The sequence below is a fragment of the Bos indicus genome, chromosome 21 (assembly GCF_029378745.1).
Source record: "Bos indicus isolate NIAB-ARS_2022 breed Sahiwal x Tharparkar chromosome 21, NIAB-ARS_B.indTharparkar_mat_pri_1.0, whole genome shotgun sequence".
NCBI lineage: Eukaryota > Metazoa > Chordata > Mammalia > Artiodactyla > Bovidae > Bos > Bos indicus.
In genome coordinates this window covers 55006732-55030732 of record NC_091780.1, presented here as the reverse complement: position 1 = coordinate 55030732, position 24001 = coordinate 55006732, and the positions used below count along the sequence as shown (strand labels likewise).

Sequence of the window (24001 nt, the reverse complement as noted above, 5' to 3'; positions counted from 1 at the left end):
TAATGCCAGAAAGTGAGGAACTAGGCCTCCCCTGTCGGGGAAGAAATGGCAACCCACTCCAGTATTGTTGCCTGGAGAACCCCACGGATAGAGGAGCTTGGTGGGTTACAATCCATGGGGTCGCATAGAGTCGGACAAGACTGAGCAACTAAACAAAAGGCCTCCCCTGATGACCCCTTGCAAAAAAAACCTATGTCTAAAGGGCACAGGAGCCGTCTTAAAGGAGCTCCTAATGGCCACAGCTGGAACAATCTGAGCAATAAAATTAATAATGATAGTACAGCACTTAACCCACAAGAGAAAATAATTATCCATTAGTATAAAAATTATCCACATTAACATAAAGAATTGAAAAAATAAACAGGGGAGAAGAAATAGCCCTTCATTATACAGGCATTCAAATGAACAAATGCAAAAAAAAAATGAGGGCAGCAAGAAACAATGATTAGGCAAATACAGAAGTAACTGTTGTAGGCAAGAACCATCATTATATTTTAAAGTTAGTGAACAAAATATTTTGAGAAACAAGATATATTTGCATGGTCTCAAAGTATCTCCATACTATTCCATACAATACCATGGAGTATTCCTCATACTCTACACTGGAACTCTCCATACTATTTTTGCAAATTCCCTAAAAGCCTAAAATTACTGCAAAACAAAATATTAAAAATCAAAAAGAAATCTGTCAGGGCAGTGCTTGGGGCTAGCTGAAACAGGTCAACTGGGACCATCTGTCTGCACCCTCACTTCTAGCTTCTCCTTTCTTTTGGAGAAAGGGCTTCTCCTTTCTTTTGAGGCTCACCATGGCTCAGGGTCCATCACATTCTATTGGTCAAAGTCAGCAGAGGGCTGGCCTAGATTCTAGGGAAAGAGAAATGTACCCTGCCCCTCAATGGAAAGAAATTTGCAGCCATCTTTAATCCATAGCAATAAGGATATAAAAACAAGGTATTCTCCTAGCATGATAGTAATCACGAACCTTAGAAAACTAATTGTTATCCCAAATTTCTCCCATTGAAAGTGGTAACTGTCTAAGCAGTTTCTCTTACAGCTACAGTACTGACACTTGAACCAGATAATTCTTTGTTACTGGGGGGTTTCCTGTCCACTGCGGGACGTTAAGTACATTCCTGGCCTCTGTACACTGGATGCCAGTAGCAAGTCTGCACCCACTCCCCGCAGTTAGTAGAACAACCAAAAACGTGTCAAGACATTGCCAAATGCCACCAAGTAGGTAAGATAGTTGAGAAACACTGCTACACAGGGATCAGGGATTGAAATACATTTCCTTACAAAGAAACTTCTAACTGAGACTGGATACATGATTTGAGTGTGTTCACTATGTGAAAACTGACTGAGCTGCACACTTACATTTTGTGCACCTCTGCTGCCCACATATTTGGTGGGGGAGGGTTATACTTCAATTAAAAGGTTTATTTAAGAAATATAAACTAAAAGCCTATTATTGGCTTTAGAAATGGTCCATCATTATGTATTTCCTCTTTAAACTCATAGTCTGCCAGCACAAATAGAACACGGTGCTTATACTAAAAATCTTAATTTCAAAGAATTTTTCAACATATTAATTATATAAAATGACTATATACTTTCACAGTCAGATTTTATTTACAAAAATAATTACATTATCAGTTCATTTATTAAAACCCTGGGGCTTCCCTGGTGACTCAGTGGTAAAGAATCCGCCTGCCAGTACAGGGGACACAGCTTCCATCCCTGGTCCCGGAAGTCTCACATGCCATGGAGCAACTAAGCCCCACGACTACTGAGTCTGTGCTCTAGAGCCCAGAAGCCCCAACTGCTGAGGCCTGTACGCCCTAGAGCCGGGCTCCGCAACAAGAAGCCACCACCATGAGAAGCCTGTGCACCAGAATAGAGAGTAGCCCCTGCTCCCTGCAACTAGAGAAAAGCCCAAGCAGACAGGAACATCCAGCACAGCCAAAATAAATGAACAAGGAATTAAAAAACAAACAAACCCTGAACTATGATAAAAATGGCTTACCTGTATATATGCCTTTTGGATAGCCTCAAGTTCTTCACCAAGAGGAACAACAAGCTTTTCAACTCGTCTTTCATGAGAGTATGGCAAAATATCTGGAGAGTCTTCAGAACGAAGCTCTATTTGCCCAATGAGTAGATTAGTAATAACCTGCTGCACAGCCTACAGGAAATCAATTAAGTACAATTATGTACTATCTTACTCGTTAAATGTTCTAGTTTGTCACTAGCAAAAATAAGAGAGCAGTAAATTTTTGAAAAAAGTTAGAAACTTTTATCTTCAAATATTTTTAAAACTATAAAGTATACCACATCAGAAGTGGGGCAACAGAGTAAAAAGGCCCTTATAACATCTTTCTTGCATGTTGCCCTTCAAGCCAAGCATCCAAGATACAAGAATATCAGTAAATGTCCAGCAAGCTCCTCAATATATTTTTGTGTTTTCCTATCAATAAAGACTCAGACAAAAGAGAAATTTTAGATTAGCAAACCAAGTCCTCAAAATATATCAGTAAGTTTTAGAGCCAGAACTAAAACCCAGACTTCCTGATTCCTTAGCAAATACTTTTTTTTCACTGATTTTTAATGGGGAAAACAGAGAAGTCCCTTTAGTGTTAAAGCATACAACTGTATCTCAGGAATATTTTACTAATTGACTTGCTAAGAAACTGAGGGAACAGTTCCTACACTGAACCAATTATTAATAAATGAGTGGGGGGAAGTCTCTGGCAACCCAGTGGTTAAGTCTCGGGGAACTAAGATCCCACAAGCTGTGTGGTGTGGCCAATAAAAATCTTTTAAATAAATGAGTGAAATATTTTCCATTAAAAAAAAAAAATATATATATATATGTCAATATATTCCTGAAGCTAAATTTCATTCAACCAAAGCTTATAAAGGAACTTAATTGTAAAAATAGAGAATATGAGAAAAAACAAAAAAACTGTTGGTATAATTGCTGTACCATTAGACCACAGTACTCCTGAGTATAATGAAAAGAATGGAAGGGAGAGGTGGATGGATAGATAGATGGTAGGAGGGAGAGAGAATCCTGAAAGTATCTAGAAATTAAGAACTTATTTTTTTTTTACAACTAGAAAAACCTGATGGGCTTTCAGACAAAAAGTACCCTAGGGCAAGAATCACATCTTTTATATTCCCAACACCTAGTATAATGCCTAATATAATAGTAGACTATAGTTACTTAAGGTCCACAAACATTCAATATCTAGGGTAAATGTATGACCATTTTATAAAATTGAGTAATACTTTAGTACTTTTAATCACTGAACAAATATTTGAGTAACTCTCACATGCTACATATTGAACTGGTGAGAGATATCAAGACATACATAATCCCTACTTTCATGTAGCTACTAATTCAGCAGTAGCTACTAATTCAGCAGGAGCTAAAAAAGACAGCAGTGAATAAGCAAAAGAGTAACAGACTGTGATAGATATTAAGAAGAAAATCACAAGATAGTAAGAGTTGACTTTTGATAGCTTAAGAGTGAGTTTTTCTGAAGAGGTGATATTTAAGAGGAGACTTAAAAGATGACTAAAAACCATCAAGCATGTTTAAACAAGGCTGGCAGGAAACAAAAGAACAGAAATTTCTAAAAACAATCGAGGTTGTGGACAGAAGGAAAAAAGTCTTATGGCTTGGCAGAACTGAAAGCTATCTTTGAAGTTATCCAAAACCCAACACAAAAGACCATTCAGAACCACTAAATTAGAATGGCATGGGACATGGCTCAAAATCTGCATTTTCACCGTCCTCCGATAAAGGAAATCCAAGCTCCCTGGAGAAATGGTTCATTCCACAGAGGGAACAGGAAAAATACTAAATGAGCATAAAATATCTTGTGATTCCAGTAGGTTAGGAAGTATTCAAAACAAGCAAGCAAAAGAGTGCTTTCTAAAGGCACAGGAGCCATCTTCAAGGAACTCCCAGGAGCCAAATCTAAAACAATCTGAACAAAAAATTATTAGTCATGGTACTGGATTGTAGTTCAGTATATATATATGTATGGATCTCCATTAGTCCCTACTGATGTAAAGAACTGAAATCAAAACAAATAAGAAGACAGCTCTTCACTACAGGAGAATTCAAAATTTTAAAAATGTAAAATAAAAAAAAAAAAAGGAAATAATGATTAGGCAAACAACACAGAAATAATTGTTGCAAGCAAGAACCATCACTGGGTGCTAAAATATCTCCCCTACAACAGACTTAATTACAAAGGGAAGAACAGGAGTTTTACAGTATAAAAACCAGAAAGGCATCATCTTAACCAAGTCAAGATTAACAGCACCAGTAAAAAGACAAATTATCATGTATTCTCTGTGCAATGCTCTAAGAAAGGCACAGCACCACTTTTGGGGTATTCTTGTCCAAAACGCACACATAGTTTCACTCCAGCCATCACTGAGCCAACAGGGAAGCCCTAAGAAAACGTCAGACAACTGCAAATGGAGGGATATTCTACAAAATAACTGACACCTACTCTTCAAAAGTGTCGGGGTCACAGAAGACAAAATGGCACAGCTGCGAAGGAACTGAGGGGACAAGATAACTAAAGGCAGTGTGGGATTGTGGACTGGAGCCAGGAGCAGAAAAGGACACTGGTGGGAAAGCTGGCGATATTCAAATAAGGTCTGCAGATGAGTCACTAGTACTGTACCGGTGTTAACTTCCTGGTTTTGGTCATTTGACTGCAATTATGTAAAATGGTAACATTAGGGGAAGCTGAGTGAAGGATATACAGAGACTTTAATTTTTGCATATTTTCTGGAAGTCTAAAGTCATTTCAAGCTAAAATTTAAAAAGAACTGAAAACACTAACAATTTAACAGTGTCAAGTGATTCTTTGGCACACTGAAGTCTGAAAACTACTAAGGTAGACAATTTCCTGCAACCATAGAAGAAAAGGAAGGCATCTTGTAAGAAATGTTGTACTCCTGATGTTAAATACTAGAGTGGGAAACTGATTTGGTAGCATACAAAAGTCCTTATTTTCTTAAATGGAAATAAACTTTACTTACTTTTATATCACTGCCTGGTGTGGCACTAAGAGCCAAGACTCTAAAGTGATTCGTGTATTTGACTAGTTCTCTTACAACCTTAAAAAAAAAGAAAAGAAAAAAGCCAATTCTTTAAGTTCATCTATCCAACACAAAAGTAAAAACAATTCTGTTACACAAGCTATTATATATGGTCCATTATCATTGTTCCTTATTTAGAGTACTGATGGGCTAGCAGACAGAATCATCATTAGTTATGTTGTCTGAAGAGCAAATGATTTAGGTTTATACTCTACACCAATGAGAAACACTTTAGGGTTTCTTTAAAACTATTCAGTGTATTTTTGCATATAAAGCTACAACATCAAGGCCTATACTGAGGCAAATCAAAATATGCAGAGGGATAATTCAAGAGCAAACGGTAGAAAAAGATCAAGTCTATTCTCCATTGCTCAGGTCACAGTCTAGTCTTACAGCTATATCCATAGGTACACCTGCCAGATTAAGATAAATCATAACATAAAAATAGAAAACAATTAAATACCAACATGAAATTAGATTTGAAATGAAAAAAAGCTTTGTTTAGGAAAAATTTTAAAGAAGTTAGATTTCAGGTGGAAGGGTCACAATTTTTAAATTAAGTTTATTCATAAAAGAATAACGTTAATTTGGGATAATTCTTAAAATTTAAATCCCCTTTTAAATCCTAAAATATTTCCTCAGTGGCACCAAAGCATCATTCTAGGCTTTGCATTTAGAATTCAACACCCACTTCTGGTATAATTTACCAGATTCCCATATGCCCCAATCGGAGAAGGCAATGGTACCCCACTCCGGTACTCTTGCCTGGAGAATCCCATGGACGGAGGAGCCTGGTAGGCTGCAGTCCATGGGGTCGCTGGGAGTTGGACACGACAGAGCGACTTCACTTTCACTTTTCACTTTCATGCATTGGAGAAGGAAATGGCAACCCACTCCAGTGTTCTTGCCTGGAGAATCCCTGGGACGGGGGAGCCTGGTGGGCTGCCGTCTATGGGGTCGCACATAGTTGGACACAACTGAAGCGACTTAGCAGCAGCAGCAGCATATGCCCCAATACAGAATCAAAGGCCCCTAAGTAAACCGAGTTGCAGAACAGCTTTTAATATCCATAGTTTCACATTAGCTGGAGGAAACTAAAAGCAGATGATTATTTTTTAATTGAAGTATAGTTTACAATACTGTCTTAGTTTCAAGTGTAGACCATAGTGAGTTGGTATTTTTGCATATTATATTTCATTATAAATTACTATAAGATAATGGGCATAATTCCCTGTGCTCTGCAGTAAACCCTTGCTGCTTATCTATTTTACATACAGTAGTTTGTATCTGTTAATCCCATACTATCCTTAATTTGTCCCCCTTCCCCTCTCCCCTCTGGTAACTAAGTTTGTTTTCTATGTCTATAAGTCTGTTTCTGTAACTAATATCGTATAGTATTTGTCTCTGACTTATTTCACTGAATGCTAAAAGTATTTCACTCTTTGTATGGCTCAGTAATATTCCATTGTGTGTGTGTGCATGTGTGTGGTTTGGTCACTAAATTGATTTCAACTCTTGCAATGCCATGGACTGTAGCCCGCCAGACTCCTCTGTCCATGGGATTCTCCAGGCGTGGGTTGCCATTTCCTTCTCCAGGGGATCTTTCTGACTAAGGGATCAAACCTGAGCCTCCTGCATTGCAGAAGGATTCTTTACCAATTGAGACACCAAGTATGTATGTATGTATGTATATGTGTGTGTGTAACACACATTTGGCATATACACATGACAAATCTTCTTAACCCAAGCATCTGTCCATGCACATTTGGGTTACTTCCATGTCTTACTATTGTAAATAGTGCTAAAACCAGGTTACCTTAACACTGCTCTAATTTTTACCCATGTCAATGATGAAATCAATGAAAAGAAAACTGAATATTGATTAACACTCAAAAAATACCATTTATAGAGCTTTTAAAAACATGATACAGAATAGATATCAAAGACAAAACATTATAGGGAATTTCCTGGTGGTCCAGTGGCTAGGGCTCTGCACTTTTGCTGCCAAGGGCCAAAAAAAAAAAACAAAACAGCTTAATGGAGGAGACTTAAGAACAATTGTCCTAATTAACAACTGATAAAAGATAAAATCCCAGATATATTATTTTCTTTCCAGGAGGGATTCTCAAACATTTTGTAGAAGTGGTTTTGTGTTTGTAATCCAGGAAGCTACCTTCCTCAACAAGCTGTGTGCCTGTTGGAAGCTATCTGCAATATTCAACGCAGTATAAACCCTCAGTGCTTTGGACTTCCCTGGAGGTCCAGGAGTTAAGACTTTGCCTTCCAATGCAGGGGGCGCAGGTTCACTCCCTGGTCAAGGAGCTAAGGCTCCACATGTCTCTCGGCCAAAAAAGCCAAAAAACATAAAACAGAAACAACACTTTAAAAAATTCAATACTGAAAAAACATAAAACATAAGAAATACTGTAACAAATTCAATAGAGTTTAAAAATGGTCCACATCAAAAAAAAATCTTAAAAGAACTTGCAGTGCTATCTAGATATTAAAGAAGTCAGTCATGTTTCACTGTACTCAATAAAAGCCTAGGCCTTGTAGTTAAGAAAAAAAAAATCACCTAATACCAAGAAATTTTTTGAAAATAAATTTGCTAAAGGGAGTTCTCTGATTGCCTAATGGTTAGGATTTCAGGCTTTCACTGCCATGGCCCAAGTTCAATCACTGGTCAGGGAAGTGAGATCCTGCAAAGCATGCAGTGTGACCAGAATAAGTAAATTTTTTTTTTTTAAGTTGCTATATATAAGCTTTGGCTACCCAGGTGGCTCTGTGGTAAAGAATCTGCCTGCAAATGCAGGACATGCAAGAGACTTGGGTTTGATCCCTGGGTCATGAAGATCCCCTGGAGGAGGAAATGGCAACCCACTCCAGTATTCTTGCCTGGAGAATCCCATGGACAGAGGAGCCTGGTGAGCAACAGTCCATGGGGTTGCAAGAGTTGGACACGACTGAGAGACTGAGCATAAATATACAAATGTACAAAATAAATTCCATACAGTTAGAATAAACTTTTATAAATGCCCCTCTCCAAGCAGAAACTTTTAACACACTGGGTATTAATTTAACTTGGAAAGACATGAATGGAAAAATATACCCATTTCCCGGCTGACATCAACTCTAAGATGACAATTCTCAAGAAGAAAATACAGAGATATAATACTCAAAGTCCCCCCCAAAACTGCTTTACAAAATCACAAACTGGCAGTAAAATTCATCACTTTGCACTAAATAAAATCAACTTTCTCTCTATGCTGACTCTACTCCCTCTCCCTAGTATCACTAGCTATTACTGTTTTAACTACCTACCACCTATATGTTGATGGTTTCCAGATGTGTATCTCTATCTCAGAACTTTCCACTGAGATCTGTACTTCTCTGTCACCCACTCCCTACTGAATATCTACTCCTGGATTCCTCACATACACCTCAAATTCAACAATCTAAAACTGCACACACTCCTTCCACAGTACCTCAGATGTTCTCTGCTTCCAGAACTCCATTTGACTAACTGCATCACCATCCTGGCAATCTTCCAAGTTTGAAGTCTGGGAGTCATCTTAAATTCCCCCGATCCCTCATTGTATTCCCTGCCTTTACCCTTCTCACCTCTAATCTCTTTTAAATCTGAAGTATCACCCCAGATCAGTCACTCAGTTGTGTCCAACTCTTTGCGACCCCATGGACTGCAGCATGCCAGGCTCCCCTATCCATCACCAACTTCCAGAGCCTGCTCAAATTCATGTCCATTGAGTCGGTGATGCCATCCAACCATGTCATCCTCAGTCATCCCCTTCTCCTCCCGCCTTCAATCTTTCCCAGCATCAGGGTCTTTTCCAAGGAGACAGTTCTTTGCATCAGGTGGTCAAAGTATTGGAACATCAGCTTAAGCATCAGTCCTTCTAATGAATATTCAGGACTGATTTCCTTTACGATTGACTGGTTCGATCTTGCAGTCCAAGGGACTCGAGTCTTCTCCAACACCACAGTTCAAAAGAATCAATTCTTTGGCACTCAGAATTCTTTATGGTCCAACTCTCACATCCATACATGACCACTGGAAAAATCATAGCTTTGACCAGACAGACTTTTGCTGGCAAAGCAATGTCTCTGATTTTTAATATACTGTCTAGGTTGGTCATAGCTTTTCTTCTAAGGAGCAAACATCTTTTAACTTCATGGCTGCAGTCACGATCTGCAATGATTTTAGAGCCCAAGAAAATAAAGTCTGTCACTGTTTCCATTGTTTCCCCACCTATTTGCCATAAAGTGATGGGACTGGATGCTATGATCTTTGTTTTTTGAATGTTGAGTTTTAAGCCAACTTTTTCACTTTCCTCTTTCACTTTCAACAAGAGTCCCTTTAGTTCCTCTTCGCTTTCTGCCATAATAGTGATTTCATTTGCATATCTGAGGTTATTGATATTTCTCCTGGCAATCTTGAGTCCAGCTTGTGCTTCATCCAGCCCAGCATTTAGCATGATGTACTCTGCATATAAGTTAAATAAGCAGGGTGACAGTATACAGCCTTGATGTAGTCCTTTCCCAATATGGAACCAGTCCGTTGTTTCATGTCCGGTTCTAACTGTTGCTTATTGACCTGCACACAGATTTCTCAGAAGACAGGTAAGGAGGTCTGGTGTTCCCATCTCTTAAAGAATTTTCCACAGTTTGCTGTGATCTACACAGTCAAAGGCTTTGGCATAGTCAATAAAGCAGAGATAGATACAAAAGAAGTAGTCCAAAAAGCAACTCTCTTGCTTTTTCCATGATCCAACAGATGTTGGCAATTTGCTCTCTGGTTACTCTGCCTTATCTATATCCAGCTTGAACACCTGGAAGTTCTTGGTTCATGTACTATTGAAGTCTAGCTTGGAGAATTTTGAACATTACTTTGCTAGTGTGTGAGATGAGTACAATTGTGTGGTAGTTTGAACATTCTTTTGCATTGCCTTTCTTTGGGACTGGAATGAAAACTGACCTTTTCCAGTCTTGGGGCTACTGCTGAGTTTTCTAAATTTGCTGGCATACCGAGTGCAGCACTTTCACAGCATCATCTTTTAGGATTTGAAATAGCTCAACTGAAAATTCCATCACCTCTGCTAGCTTTGTTCATAGTGATGCTTCCTAAGGCCTAAGTATCACCCCAGCTAAACATTTTTCAGTGAGTCTCTACCATCTACATCCCCTAAGACCTACAAAGGGCATTCAAACTGCTTAGCACAGAATACAAATGCCTTCATGACCTGATGTTAAGTGCCTCTCCAGCCATATCCCACCTCCTCACTTTTGTACTTTATATTCTCATAGTACTTAACTGGAAGGCAGTGTAGGTATGTTACATACATTATGTCATTCATTTTTCAAAACAATAACTCAGTTACTGTTTTACCTGACAGGGAATAACAATGTGTATCCATTACCAATCTTTTGACTACTATCTTAGTCTCAAGTCTCCATCCATACCCTACTTTGGATCAAGGAGGTTCTCATCATCTACATCTGACACTAATGGTCTTGTTAAAGTTAAAAAAAAAAAAAAAAGAAACCAGCAGAGACACTGATTTCAACAGATGAAGGAAAGTATTTCTATCACCATCTGTTGGGATAATAGGTATAAAGCTTTTCATAATAATAATGCCATCAGTAACTTCCATCATTAAAAAGTATTCCCCAAAATGCTCTACAACAATATTTTACACTATAAAATATTTTTAACAAGATTACCTGGCAATAAGCATAATTTCCAAGGGCTTTATGAGCTTCATCGATAACTAGACACTTTATTTCAGCAGCTGGGCAAGCTCCTCTAGAAAGATCATTTACCATGACTTGAGGCGTAAGGAAAAGAACCCTCTTACTGCTCCAGATTTCCTTCCTGGTGAAAGCTTGAGTAGATCCTGTAAAAAAAAAAAAAAGTGACATCACACATTCTACACTTCAGACTGTTACCTGTAACATGTAAACAGCCTAGCCTATTTTCAGAATGCATTCCTGCATTGGTGATCTGCTTCCAAGGTGCTAATTTGACAAATATGAGAAAGCAACATTTTAAAGCTTTGTTGTGGTCCAGATGTCAATGCCGGCTTATACTGAAAATCACACCTAGACTGCCTTTAGAGAATCCTTGTAAAATGACATAATACTTAAAGAGAAGAAAATTCTTCACCTGGGAAATCCTTCTGAACAAGAAAGGCAGAAAACCTCACTTCCACTTACCAATGAGGTATACACACATAACCACTTCAAAATGCTTTGACAAGTTACAGAAATTCTCTGAAGATTGAATAAAGCAACCCTATTAGAGCTGGACTTGCTACAAGGAGATGATGTTTCAAGACAGAAGTAAAATAAGCATACTGTGATCTGGGGTCTATTCCACATAGGTCTGGAATTCCTTTGGCGCTAGTTCCATCAGAACACGTGCTTTCCCCTGGGTGCCCAGCTCTTAATTTCAAGTTAGTCCACTGTTTCTAAGATACCTGTCATTTCGGCCATGTGGGACTGCGGGATACCCATCACCCGGTAGCAAGCCTCGATCTGCTGTGTCACCAGGGGTTTCGTGGGGGCCATGAAAACCACCTTGCCAGAAGGGAACCAGCGGTAGAAATTGTACATGACCACAGCGGCAATAAAGGTCTTTCCCAACCCGGTGGGCAGACAGACCAGCGTGTTGCAGAACAGGGCGGTCCTGGCGATGTGCAGCTGGTAGTCTCGCACTGGGCAATTAGTAGGGTAAATCCACAGGGCGCCCGCTGAGGTGCAGAACCCGCCATTCTCTAGATTGAGCTGCCTCTCTGCTTCGTACACCGCGACCAGCAACACATCATCGTCTGACTCGGGCTCAACCTCTGCCGCCCCTGCCGCCTCTGCCACTGCAGGAAAACGCGCCCTGGAGATGCCTGTGTTCTGAGGCCGCTCAGTTCCAGAGTTGCAAGTAGGAGCCCCAGTGGACCGAGAAACTTTCGAGCCCCACGTCTGGAAAAGCGTTCTTTGCCGTCCGCTCATTAGGCCGACGACCACAGAAGGCTCCCCTCAGACGCCAGCAGCTGCTGCAGCTCAACAGCCTCCGTTCCAATCCCCATCGGTTACCTTCGCGTAAAAAACACAGAGGAACCAGGGGGCGGGACTGAGGCCAGTTTATCCTGTTCAAAGTGCAGCCACTGAGTTTGCGTGGGGAATATGATTGGCGGTCTTCCCGGAAACCCCGCGGTCCACTAGGAGACGCATGCGCGTTATCGTGGAGTTACTCTAAATTTTGTCCCCTTGTCAATTTTTGTACCGACTCTAAATTTGGGTTCCATTTCCAATAAGTGATTATATGTCCTGGCGTTATGGGTCAAGTGATATTGCTTAAAATGATATAGTAAATAAGGGAGTTGGTGATGGACAGGGAAGCCTGCCTTACTGCAGTCCACGGTGTCGCAAAGAGTCGGACACGACTGAACGACAGAACTGAACTGAAATAACCTTGAGGTCCTGAAACAATGCATACCCATTTTTTTTTTTTTAATTTAACGTTACTGAGCGTCTAACGTGCCTTATTCCTTGTTGTTGGCTGTATTTTTAAATCGGTAGATGAGGTGAAAAACAAAAGTGTTTATACAAAATTAAATAACACCTCTTATTTCTTTATCCAGACTGAGAAAACAAAATGCCAGCTCTCTTTTTCAGGAGTAGCAGCCTCCTATCTTAATATTTTTATTGTTTAAAGGGAAGTGAATGGTTTGGTCCTGATATTCGTTGGAACATTCCGAAGGAAAAAAAGTGTCCTGATGCTCCATCATTACATCTTCATAAACGATATACAGCAGTAAAATCAGCGTCTGGGTGATATTTTTCTACTCTAGCGATAGCAGAAATTCTACTTCCAACTTGGATACAATTCTGGATTTCTCTACTCTAAACCTGGATACTTTGAGTAACCTCTGTAGATTTGTTTCCTTGTATATTGAGGAAAAGTACACACACATCATGAGGTTACCTGGACCACTAACAATGTCACCCGCCTCATCACCACCATCAGCAAGCATCGTCTTGTGTGTAGCTACTCTACTTCGTTTTATTTGGTCATGTGTCTGGACTTGCTTTTAGACAAACTGTTTATCGTGTGTTTGTATTTGGGAAGGGAAAGGGAACAGGTTGCTCTTCTAGTTTCATTTGTGTGAGTTTTAAAAGGGAAGTGGTAGGATATAGGTTGTTCTGATGGACAAGGACTGAGCCAATTCAGGTGTGAATTTTTAGGGTAGAACTAGGTAAAATGAGATTAGACGCCTGAATACTGTTGTTTTCTTCAGATTATCGACTTTTAAGTGCACAGCAGCTTGTCGGTAATATACAAGTGTGGGTAATGGCTGGTAAACAATCGCTACCACCGGCGATCGTCGCCTCACAAGGGTCCCAACTGTGAACAGACGATATGTTGAGCTTTTCTGCGGAGTCAGTCTTCGCGGCCACCTCAGCGGGTTTTACCCGGGACTCAACAAAGAGGCCCGCAGAGCACAGCCTTGACGTCGCTCAAACACTGGCCCCAATCCTGCGGGGTATCGCGGTGACTCCGCCCCCTCGAGCTCCGAGTGGCACTCGCGCCACGCCCATGGGGCGGGGCGATGCTGAAGCCAGGCGGGCCGGCTCAGTAAAGCGGAGGCAGCGGGGGAAGATGGCGGCGGCCGTTCCGCAGCGGGCCTGGACCGTGGAGCAGCTGCGCAGCGAGCAGCTCCCCAAGAAGGACATTATCAAGTTTCTGCAGGATCACGGTTCAGATTCGGTACCGGAGTTGGCGGGGCGGCCGGGCTGGTGCGGCTGAGGGACACTTCACCCCCCCGTAGATGCCCATACATTCCTTATTCCTCCGTGCCCCCGCCCTCGCTCTCCAGCGGCCCGCGGCCTGAAGGCCGGAGCGGCCCCGCGTACGCTGCCGAGACGCGCTCCCGCCCCTCAGGCCGGCCCTGCTTGGGCGAGTGGAGCAGCTTTATCTTTTGGGGCACGCAGGAATCGGAGATTTAGAACCTTACTGACATCCTTGAGTGAGGGTGGAGGCCTTGAAAGAGAAGGAACCCAGGAGATACTGGGGGTTGAGATGGGAGCCCGAGGACTGGAGGCTTGGTTGAGATCCCTGGAGGGGAGTGTATGTTACTAGGGAAAAGATTTCGGATTGCGATTTGCCTTTCTCATCGATTACCGAACACTCAACACTAATAAGTGTTTTTGTTTTTTTTTTTTTTAACAACGTATAGTTTGGAGATTAACTTTTAAAATACCGACCCTTCAAATGACCTTTTCACTCTTATGTTTAGGGGAGTTATTCGCGTATTTTGTGTACAGTGGTCTCCTATTGTTATAAACTAAGAAATCTATTTGACATTCTTCATACTTTTACGCCCCGCATTTTTCAGCACAGTCTCCATTTTAACCATCCTCTGTAGTCAAAAGTTATTTTTGTCAGACGGATTTTTTTTTCTTCGGAAATTAATATCATTCATATCTTAAATTAGAACTCGCTTTTCAATGCAGGAGACCTAAGAGACGCGGGTTCTCGATCCCTGGGTCAGGAAGATGCCCTGAAGGAGTAAATGGCAACCCACTCCAGTATTCTTGCCTGAAGAATTCCCATGGACAGAGGAGCCTGGCAGGCTACAGTCGATAGGGTCGGAAAGAGTCCGAAATGGCTGAAGCGATTTAGCACAGATATCTTAAATTGCTGAACGACTGTACAAATTTGTGTGCCCTCAGCATCTCCCATATAGGGAAAATGAAGGCCACAGTCTAAATGTAGTATCCCAACCATTTTTAACTTAATTCCTAAACTTCATTTAGAAAAATTGCATGCGGGCTCTTGAGAAGCTTGTAGTTTATAATTTTGCAGGATTTCGAAGGAGAGATATTGATCCAGTTATTGTCCCTCTTGCTTCACACTCCTGATTGATAATCCTGACATCTGCAAATACTTTACAACATGTACAGCAAGAACTATACTGTTTGGGGAAACAAGGGTGAAATGAAAAGAACATGCCTCAGAGATACCAGTTTATACTATTGTGCCATTTTAGTGGAATTATTTTCTCTTAAGCCAATTCATATTTCACTGAAATAATAGAGTAGATGAAATACACGATTTCAAGATGAAGGTACATGACTTTGATGATTTGATATTTCAGTAGTGGTATTTTGGTGTTCATCTGACAACTTAGTCTTATATTTGAGAGAAATGGAATTCTGTTAGGTTAAATACATTATTTTATAAGTCAAATAGGTAATATGTATTGAGTTCTTCTGTGTGACTGAAAATGGATTACTACATTTATCTTTACAAGAAGCCTCTGACATAGGATGCTGTTATTGATCTTTCAGCACTATGTAGAAACCGAGCCTTTGAGACAGCTTAATCCCTTGTCTAAAATCAGACAGCTAGGATTTTAACCTAAATGGTCTGACACCACAGCCTATACATTCAACCACTATGTATCCAGAGTTGTGTAACAGTGCTTTTGGGTGTGCCAAGACTGGGTTACATGTACGTCAAGATAGCTAAACCCAACAGGCTCCCAGGGCAGGGGCCAAGTAACATCCTGCTGGGAGTAACATCCTGCTGGGAGTAGCTTTGCCCAGTTACCAAAATGCGCTTGCTGTTAAAAGTGTGCTCATATGTACACAGTATGGTTTTTTTTTTTAACCTTCCTTAAATCTTGTTTTTGTTACGGAGTATAAAATATAATGGTTTCATTTATCATTGGGCTTCTGATAGCTCAGATGGTAAAGAATCCAGTTGAAATGCAGGAGACATGGGTTCGATCCCTGGATTGGGAAGATCCCTTCGAGAAGGGTAATGACAACCCACTCCAGTATTCTTGCCTGGAGAGTTCCATGGACGGAAGAGTCTGGCATGCTACAGTTCATGGGGTTGCAGAGAGTTGGACATGACAGAGCGAGTGACTAACACATGCACACAGTATAAAATAAAATGTTTCATTTATCAGTAGTATGATTGAAAACATACTTGCTTCATAATTGCTAACATAAAAGTTCATTTTCTAGTTTTACACCCTCTCTTACATGAGGGAAATTATTTTGACTGACCAGAATTTTTTCTTTACAGTTTCTTGCAGAACATAAATTACTAGGTAACATTAAAAATGTGGCCAAGACAGCTAATAAGGACCATTTGGTTACAGCCTATAACCATCTTTTCGAAAGTAAGGTGAGTACTTATCATTGTATCACTTTAGGTATTTTATTCCCAAAAGAAGTTTTAAATGCATTTACTTGCAGATTATGGTGATGTTTTTCCACTTGCACTTTTTCTTAACTATAATCATAAATGGATTGTCAAATTTAGCATGGCTAATCTGCCATATGGCGGGATGTTTTGATATTTTGAATAAGAACAGATTTTTTAAAAATAATTCCCTGGAAGCTTAAGTTAGCAAATTCTTAAGGATGCTGAAAAGTTATAAATCTAAAATCAGCTGCATTTCATTAATAATTTAAAGTTAGATCTACACTGAGCCTTTAAAAAAGCAGATTTCAAGAAATTCTTCCTGATATATGTTAACTATGAAATGACCACCTTTCACACACACACACAAAATTAAAGAATTAATTGAATAGTATTCATACCTCTGAGTCTGAGTTGGTCTTTCTAAAGGGTATCAGTCTCATTTCAGAATTTATTTTGTGAGATAGTTTGAGATACATAATTTGTTGATTAAAATGCTTACCGTAAGAGTTTTGTTTTTAGCCAGAATGAATCTGATAAACATCAGATCATTTCCCTTACAGCGTTTCAAGGGTACTGAAAGTATAAGTAAAGTGTCTGAGCAGGTGAAAAATGTGAAGCTTAATGAAGATAAACCCAAAGAAACCAAGTCTGAAGAGACTCTGGATGAGGTTTGTATATAATGGATTCTTACTTTATTTCTCAGGTGAATGAGAAAAAGTATTTGCTTTACAGCACTGGTTTCTCATAATAAGATGGGGTTGAATATGGCCACTTTCAGTGAGCCAAACAGTGATTTGGAATGTGTTTTCTCCCTTTAGTGTACTCAGTAAGAAAAAAACCCCAAGAACCAATGGTTTACAGTTAGTAAGCCTTTCCTGTGAAATACCTCTAACTTTGTATTTTACATTGCCTCTGTGTCTGGCCAGAAGTTCTGAGCTTTCAGAGCTATTTTAAGATCCTATTCTATAGCCAAGTTGGACTGAGTGAAAGAAACTTCCTTTTGATTATTTTTAGCCTTTTTCTAATGTACATGATTTCCTTGGCAATGGAAGTAATTAATTCGAGCCTCACTGCGGGATGTGGGTTTATCTGCCTCATCTTTCCCAACCCAGGTTTTTCATTTTGGTAACAAGGTTGGAAGAACCAGATAAAACTCTTTCTGCAAATGGACAGCCTTTCTAGAGCTAAGGACAGCTCTTAGAAAAGCTTCACGAGAGCTAAATTATTATCTTGCCACTTTTGATAATATCTTGCTAGTAACTAAGCTCACTCATTCCTAGCAGTGTTAGTATCAGTGACAATAATTTGATAAACGTTTTATATACTGGGCAAAATTTTTGCAGCTACTAAGGTAAACAAAGTGTAATAATTACTAGAAGGGTTACAAAAGCAATTGGCAACATAGATTATCTTCCAGAAAATTAGAGGGAGGGAGGTATGAGGTGGCAGATAATATATCAAGGGATTGAGTTAAAAGTCGTAAGGGTTGGAGACAATTTAGAGAGATCTTATGAGAGTCCTAAACTATATCCTTTTCTTCAAGACCTCTTTTCATTTAACTGGTCAGCATGAGCCCTGTTTTTCATGTACTCTCATTGTCTTCCTGGTGCCTGGGTTCCATAACCTCTGGGCCAGTACTGTCCTGGTCCCTCCTGTCTGCTTTCTCTCTTCATACTTTGGGACTGCAGAGCAAGCTTTGTGAAGAAATAGAAGTATAAAACTTTTTACTGGGCTTTGTATAAATTCTTAAAATCAGCTAAGCATGTTTTCTAGTTTCATTGCTACTCAGCAACTTTTATACTATCCCTTGCTCAATCCCCCATCCATTGCCCACATGAACTTCTTGATATTTTCACACAAATTCTCAACTCTGTCTTATTCCTTTCTCATTATATACCCCTTTGTTCTCTTCTACCAGAATATCAACATACATACTAATAGTTGTAACTGTTCTCTTCTTCCCAGCTTAAAAGCTCTCTGAATTGGTTTTCTTTTCCTTCTCATGTCTCCCTCAGATCTGAGGCTCTCAAACATCTCTTTCAAATCTTCATCCATTCCTTTTTGATTCTCAGGCCTTCCAAGGCCTCAGACCTGGAGTGTGGAAAAAGTCACTAATCTGCCTCCAGTCTCTTTCTTCATCATTCAGCCCCAAATAGCTATTCTAGTAATAAGCTTTCTAAAATATTTTGCAAACTTCACCCTGCTCAAGAATCTTCAGTAGTTCTGTACTGTCTAGAACTGCATTGTCCAGAATAGTCATTAGCCACATACGGCTACTGAGCACTTTGTGGCCACTCTGAATTGAAGTGTGCCTTCAGTATAAAATATGAAATTTCAAAGCTTAGTATGATTTTTTTAAAAGAATATAAAATATTTCAATATTTTAATGTTGATTATATGTTGAAATATTAATGTGGCAACTAGACAACTTAAGATTACATTTGTGACTCTCTTATTTCTATTGGATTGCATCTCTGGCCTACAAAACCTTCCAATGTCTGGCCCCTGCCCAGCTCCATATTTACTACTTCTATAGAAATATTCTTCGGTCACAAATGTCTGCTCATTGTCAGTAAACTGTCCATACTTTTATTTCTTGCTTAGTGTATTTCTTCTCTTAATTTCTTCTGTTTGTCAGTTCTGTGTCCCCTTCAAGGCCCAGGTCTTGGGCTCATCACTTTCTCCGAAGTTTTTACCATCCCAGACTTCACTGTTTATGTAAGTCAGAAGTTCCCGTAGCACATGATATCTATATTTATCTCTACCTTTTATTTATCTTAATGCAAAGAACATTGTCTGAAAGCTCTTTGTTGCTGTTGTTTAGTTGCTAAGTCCTGTCTGACTTTGCAACCCCATGCACTGTAGCTCGCCAGGCTCCTGGCCATGGGTTTTCCCAGGCAAGAATACTGGAGTCGGTTACTGCTTCATTCTCCAGGGGATCTTCCTGACCCAGGGACTGAATCCATGCCCCCTGCAGTGGAAGCATGCAGTCTTAAACACTGGACTGCCAGTGACATCCCTGTAATATTTCTGACCTTGGGAATAACTGGTTCACTCTATTGTTTGATGCATAATTAATCTTATCAAAAGAACACTGGTTTCCAAAGAAGCTGGAAGTTTTTTGAAATTACAGATATGCTAGTTATGGGGTAAGAGAATGAGGTTGGATGGCATCATCGACTCAATGGACATGAGTTTGAGCAAACTCTGGGAGATGGTGAGGAACAGGGAAGCTTGGTGTGCTGCAGTCCATGGGGTAGCAGAGTCGGGCACAACTGTGCAACTGAACAACAGTTACTAATATTCTCATCACAGACTTAAAATGAGACAGTGAATTTTTTAACTTGAGAGGTCAATCAGAGGCAAAATAGTTTGTTACCCAATCTGTGAAACCCTGACTGGACTTAGGTCACAGTTGGCTGTGTTAAGTATTCTCTTTGTCCTCCTTCTAAAAAAAGGACATGAGTTAACAACTGTGTTTTGTTTTTTTTGTTTCTAGGGTCCACCAAAATATACAAAATCTGTTCTTAAAAAAGGAGATAAAACCAACTTTCCCAAAAAGGGAGATGTTGTTCACTGCTGGTATACAGGAACACTACAAGATGGGACTGTTTTTGATACTAATATTCAAACAAGTAAGTCTCAAATTCAAACGAGTAAGTCTGAATGTAATTTTATCATTTTGGCATAAGGCACGCAAAACATCTGTGTTGGCAGTACCTTTTTTTTGGCTGTCACTTTTTTCCCAGAAGTTTTTTGCATTTGTAATTTACTAATACTAGTAAGAGGTTTTTACTTCACTACGTGTTGGCTGCATGTAAATAAAGACCTTTTGGTCTAATCTTTTTTAATGCCCCAAATTCAGGCATTTGTATTCTAATGTAAAAGGCAGAATAGTGTTATTTTAATGGTGTAATATAGGTCCTTTCCCTCTCCCTCCTTTAGACCATAATTATTTTTACATCCAAAATTTTCTTGATGAATTATTTGGCTTTCTGAATTTTTATTTTCAGATGCATAGCATGGTAAGTTCTGAAATCAATTTCAAGACTTAAATAACTATGTTTTTCAACTGGAACTTAATTTCATCATTAATTATAAGGAAAATCTGTTTTACAGGTTCAAAGAAGAAAAAAAATGCCAAGCCTTTAAGTTTTAAGGTTGGGATAGGCAAAGTTATCCGAGGGGTAAGTAAAAACTGGCCATGAGCCAGTATATATTCTGGCCCATCCTGCCTGTGGCGTAACATAATGAATTAGGTTTGCTGCTGCTAAGTCGCTTCAGTTGTGTCCGACTCTGTGTGACCCCAGAGATGACAGCCCATCAGGCTCCCCCGTCCCTGGGATTCTCCAGGCAAGAACACTGGAATGAGTTGCCATTTCCTTCTCCAATGCATGAAAGTGAAAAGTGAAAGTGAAGTTGCTCAGAATTAGGTTTGGGGATACAATAAAAACAAACTTTGGGGTTTCATATCAAGGGGTTCCCTGGTGGCTCAGCTGGTCAAGAATCCGTCTGCAATGTGGGGGACCTGGGTTCAATCTCTAGGTTGGGAAGATCCCCTGGAGAATGGAATGGCTACCCACTCCAGTATTCATGCCTGGATAATTCCATGGACTGGGTAGTCCATGGGGTCACAGAGTCAGACACAACTGAGTGACTTTCACTTCACTGGCATTGCCAATTGAGCTGGCACAAGTTAAGTTCTCTGGGTTTCATACAGTACAGCCTACCCCAAGGTTGTTAAAACATTAAATGGGTATAACTTAAAGCATGTAATATAGTACAAACTCAAATATTATTTCCTTCCATGCTTACCCCTTTTATTATTTTTTTCCATGAAGTAATTGTCAGAATTACTGACAAGTTTCCTAAATCTGTCTGATTCCTGAACAATGTCACATATCTATTGTTACCACTTACACACGATTCAGAAACGTAAAATACCTGCTCCACTGAGTACTGACAGAAGCTTGAGGAGTCTTTCCTGTAGCTTTCTCACCTCTCACAATTTACTCAAACACCAAAAGAAGAATCTTTCCAATATAAGCATCCCTTTACCCACCCTTATGTGTGAGAGGTAACAGAAGGAAACTGAGAAAAATGAAAGTTAGGCTTGAGCTATGCTGACCATTGCAGTGCACAAAAGGAGATGAGAAAGTAGAGCTGATGATCATCATCCTCAACTGAATCAGGCTGTCATGTTAGGGTCTGCTTATTGTTCTAAATTCTTTGTATTCAGAACATTAATAACAAAAATGCCTATTTAAGTGCAGTTACGAGAACCCTCAATGTGTTATTCTTTGTACTGCGTTAAGACCTAAAATACTACTCAATCTTATCCAGAGCCCAAAATGGATTGTACAACATCTTGAAACTAAAGGTTTAGTTGAAAAATCACTTTTACTACTACCTGATTATACCAAGTTGATATATCAAGTTGAGCTATTTTTCTGTTCCTATAACTAATGTGCTTACTGTAAGTTTGTTCTATTCAACTAAATTCTTAACTTCCAGTATGTGACAAATCTGTATCATCTGAGCTTATATAACTGTTACATTTTAACAGAGTCTATATAAGTTAATACATTCTGTATCCTTCCATTATGTTGATTTATTTTTGATAATTTGGCCTAAGATCCAAATTTGTACAAAATGACATTGTCATTTTCAAGACTTCAAGTATTTATACTAAAAAACTGTTTAATATGTCCTTAAATTTTTCTTAATTTGACAATGAAGGACACAGATTTAGGGGCTCACTCAAGGACATTACCTTAGGACATAATGAAGTCTTGTAACAGAATACTTTGTATGTAATCTTGCCTTTCTTCTGGTTTTGCATGTATTTTTTTGTGAAGTATCATTAGTTTTAATTTGATGTTCTCGCTTTTAGTGGGATGAAGCACTCTTGACTATGAGTAAAGGAGAAAAGGCTCGACTGGAGATTGAACCAGAATGGGCTTATGGAAAGAAAGGACAGCCTGATGCCAAGTATCCTTTTTTCCTTGGTAATTAAAAGAAAAAACAGTTGAAGATCACTTGAAGGCATGCAAGATGCTGTCTAGGTTATTAACCTCTAGAATAGAGAACATGTCCAGACCAGTCTTCTGATATTTAGATGCTTGTGTGTCAACACACCTCCAATATAGACAGCGTTTTCTACTGAGCTTGAGCTAGAATCTTTTTTCCCCTTCCTATTTAAGCTCTTAATTTTCAAGACTTAAACTGAGATTTAAGTTTCTATCTTTGAAAAGCTACTATTAATGTTTGAAAAATTTCAAGGAGTAAGATGTTCAATATAAACAACTGTAGCAAATTGTAGAATTCAAATATGACTCATGGTGATTTTATGCTACTATGTAATTTCAGGCAATTGAACTGGGTTCTCAAAGCTTAGAAATTGAACACATGTTGGGGATTACCAGTTGTGAAATGAAGACCATGGGTCCAACATCAGTGTGAACATTAATAAAAAAGAAGAGCCATGATTCTAATCTGTTACAAGCAGAACAACCCAGTAGCTAAGTGGGAAGGTAGTTTAGTTGTTGGTTCCATTTCCAATGGACTAGTTAGACCAGTTAGAATAAGTTTAGGGGAGGAGGAAATTTGAAGTCCTTTTTAGTATTATCAGTTATTAATACAGTTACTTGGGAATACAATAGCCTTCTTCTCAGCCTATCAAAATCCCACGGCCAGCTGCAGCTCCCACAGTCTCATGTTAAGTATCTCAAGATCAGTCAGATAACTCTTCCAAACTCAACATCTGAAAATTCACAGCAACTATCCGATACTATACCTCATATGAACTTTAATATAACGTATACACCAGCTAAACGGAAATCACCTTTTGGGGTTGGATGGGAGGTACTGAGTAGCAGTCTTCATAAAGTAGTGGCTAACCTGGGAGTACCTAGTGATGCAGGAAGATCCTAGTTTAAGCTCAATTTATCTAGTCAACCTATATTGTCAGGTTTTGACCTCCATTCAAAAATAGTTTTAGGAAACTCTTGGTTTGCATGTACTAGCCCCTGTGTCTGGAGAAGGAAGTGGCAACCCACTCCAGTGTTCTTGCCTGGAGACTCCCAGGGACGGGGGAGCCTGGTGGGCTGCCATCTATGGGGTCGCACAGAGTTTGGACACGACTGAAGTGACTTAGCAGCAGCAGCAGCCCCAGAGTCAACTATAAAGCCCTCCCTGTGCAGCTAATTACCAATATCTAAAATTCTAATTTTAGACAAAGATTATTGGGAGTGAGGACAGAGGCAACTTTCTATCAAATTTACCTTAACTTCTTCAACAGAATTCCACCAAACGCAAAACTTATTTTTGAAGTGGAATTAGTCGATATTGACTGAAATAGTTAAGAAACCATCAACAATAAAACATGGCCATGAAGAAACTTATGTATCTAATTAGAACTGGTTACTATTGTTAAGCGAAGAGTCAACTGGAAAATTCAAGTTAGAACATGTTTACTTGATCCTTCAACTTTTAAGAAATGTAATCCATTATAAACCCTTGAACTTTAAAATATTTTACTACAGTTGTGTAAAATATCACTTAAAGAGAACTGATTTGCCTTTTACCTCATGTTGTAAACTAAAAGGCTCAATAAAATGTATTCAATGTCTTGATTTGTGTGGTATA

The 24001-nt window shown here is 39.4% G+C and overlaps 2 protein-coding genes across 8 annotated transcripts in view; one reads left to right on the top strand and one right to left on the bottom strand.

Annotated features, from left to right (window-relative positions):
- Positions 1-12306, bottom strand: part of FANCM (FA complementation group M) — a 103859-nt gene extending 91553 nt beyond the window's left edge. For 3 of the 7 annotated variants that reach the window (XR_011562682.1, XM_070775503.1, XM_070775502.1), the window contains exons 1-4: positions 11619-12304; positions 10864-11036; positions 5065-5142; positions 2024-2182 (exon numbers count right to left, since the gene is read on the bottom strand). Coding sequence is in view for 5 of the 7 variants with exons in the window: in XM_070775503.1 (XP_070631604.1) it covers positions 2024-2182; positions 5065-5142; positions 10864-11036; positions 11619-12144 (936 nt within the window). In the remaining 2 variants the exon portion in view is untranslated. Of the gene's footprint in view, positions 1-2023; positions 2183-5064; positions 5143-10863; positions 11037-11618 lie in introns of all 7 variants that reach the window. The other 4 variants (XR_011562683.1, XM_070775500.1, XM_070775501.1 and 1 more) reach the window with 3 other exon arrangements.
- A 1439-nt stretch (positions 12307-13745) lies between these two features.
- On the top strand, positions 13746-23988 carry FKBP3 (FKBP prolyl isomerase 3). The gene is made up of 7 exons (XM_070775515.1): positions 13746-13903; positions 16232-16333; positions 16915-17022; positions 19854-19989; positions 20474-20541; positions 22248-22345; positions 23655-23988. The coding sequence occupies exons 1-7, from the start codon at positions 13796-13798 to the stop codon at positions 23707-23709; spliced, it is 675 nt and encodes a 224-aa protein (XP_070631616.1). The 5' UTR covers positions 13746-13795; the 3' UTR covers positions 23710-23988.
- Positions 23989-24001: the final 13 nt, after the last annotated feature.